Source organism: Dendropsophus ebraccatus, chromosome 10, assembly GCF_027789765.1.
Source record: "Dendropsophus ebraccatus isolate aDenEbr1 chromosome 10, aDenEbr1.pat, whole genome shotgun sequence".
Taxonomy (NCBI): Eukaryota; Metazoa; Chordata; class Amphibia; order Anura; family Hylidae; genus Dendropsophus; species Dendropsophus ebraccatus.
In genome coordinates, this window is record NC_091463.1 from 86,082,111 (window position 1) to 86,083,915 (window position 1,805).

Consider the following 1,805-nt stretch of genomic DNA (forward strand, 5'->3'; position numbering starts at 1 on the left):
GAAAGGTTGAGAACCAGCTGAAATATTGCGGAAGGAGGATATGAATAAAGGAATCACGTTTTTACTAAGAGGTGCTGTCTCCTGCTGAATTTTGTGGAATTGTATCCGGACGTAGGGGTCCAGTTCGGTGAGGCGAGCACTCCGGTTTTCACAAAGATTCTAGCCGATGCTGTTCCATTGTAAGAAGTTTATTTATGTTGATGGACTGACTGAGTGTAAGAGAGTTTGTCCTCAGAAATATGGCTGGGTATGGACAGTTGATTAGTAATAATTTCTGGACAAGCTATATTTAGAACTTCCTCAAGGGAAGCAACAACCTTTCAATAAGGAATGCTTTTTGACATGCAAGGTCAACGATAGAGAAGATTCCTAAGTGGAAAACCCCATATAATGTATATGGACAGAGCCGTCCTAACGGGAGAACCCCTTTAATATAAATTTCAAACTTTCCAAAATAAAAACAAATGTAGCTACAAAAATAGACTTTTTTTTCTATTTTATCTTTACAGTCACTTTATATCGTGTTTGCAAAGATGGACAAAAGAAATCAGACAGTGACATATTTTATTATTAAAGGTATTTCAGAACTTCCAGAACTCCAGGTTCCAGTCTTCATCTTAGTCCTACTCCTTTACCTGTCCACTCTTTTTGGTAATGTGATCATTCTTGTCCTGGTCTGTCGAGAGCGTCAATTACATACTCCAATGTATTTCTTCCTCAGTAATCTGTCCATCCTGGACATGTCATCTACAACTGTGACTCTTCAGAAGACACTTACTACCTTTGTCACCGGAGGTAAATTTGTATCTTTTGTCGGATGTATGGCCCACGTCTACTTCTTCATGGCCTTGGAATGTACAGAACTTCTGATATTAGGTATCATGAGCTATGATCGTTACATGGCTGTCTGTAACCCCTTACATTATCAAATGATCATGAGTTATCGACTCTGTGTCCTCTTGGCTGCCATATGCTGGATGGCAGGTTTTGTCGAAGTTATTCCCCATACGTCTATATTATCGCATTTCTCTTGTTACACCACGAATGTCATCAACCACTTCTTCTGTGACGTCCTACCACTTATGAAAATTTCCTGTAGTGATGTGTCATTACTAAAGCTCTGGATAATGACAGAAGGTGTATTTGTTTCAGGTCTTATACCCTTATTTATGACTGTCATCCCTTATATCTTTATAATATCTGCCATACTAAAAATTAGGACCAGCACTGGTCGACGCAAGGCGTTCTACACCTGCTCCTCACATCTCACCATTGTGGTTCTTCTCTATGTCACGCTCTATTGCTTATATTTATCGCCAGCTTCTGAAAACTCCTTAGATTCTCATAAACTTTTCTCCCTCTTTAACACAGCCGCTGTGCCACTACTCAACCCTATCATATACAGCCTCAAAAACAAGGAGGTGAAGACAGCGACTAAGAAGTTGTTGAGCTCCCTTTATGCCAAACTTAAACAATGTGTCAACAGCAATGTGCTAAGAACCCTAAAACCTTAAGTATTGATCATTCATGTGTTTCATAAAATAAAAGTTGGTATCTAAAAAGATTGGATTTTTCTCTTCAGTATAGCTAAATAGATATAATAAAATAAAAAAAAATATTCATTTCTGCTGTTGGTCATTCCTTCAATTTAAACTACTGGATCATGAAAGAGAATCAAAGACAAATAAAGGCAAATAAACATTCAAACAACGTTTTTTCAGCTCCGTTTAAAATTACGTCCGTTATTTTGAGTCTAAAATAATGGATGTCATTTAGCTTCTGGCTTATATGAAAAGTCCATTGAA

The 1,805-nt window shown here is 37.7% G+C and overlaps 1 protein-coding gene across 1 annotated transcript; it reads left to right on the forward strand.

Moving 5' to 3' along the window:
• Positions 1-533: 533 nt before the first annotated feature.
• LOC138766484 (olfactory receptor 5AR1-like) lies at positions 534-1,514 on the forward strand. The gene has a single exon (XM_069944074.1). It carries the CDS (start codon positions 534-536, stop codon positions 1,512-1,514), a length of 981 nt encoding a protein of 326 aa, XP_069800175.1.
• The last annotated feature ends 291 nt before the right edge of the window (positions 1,515-1,805 follow it).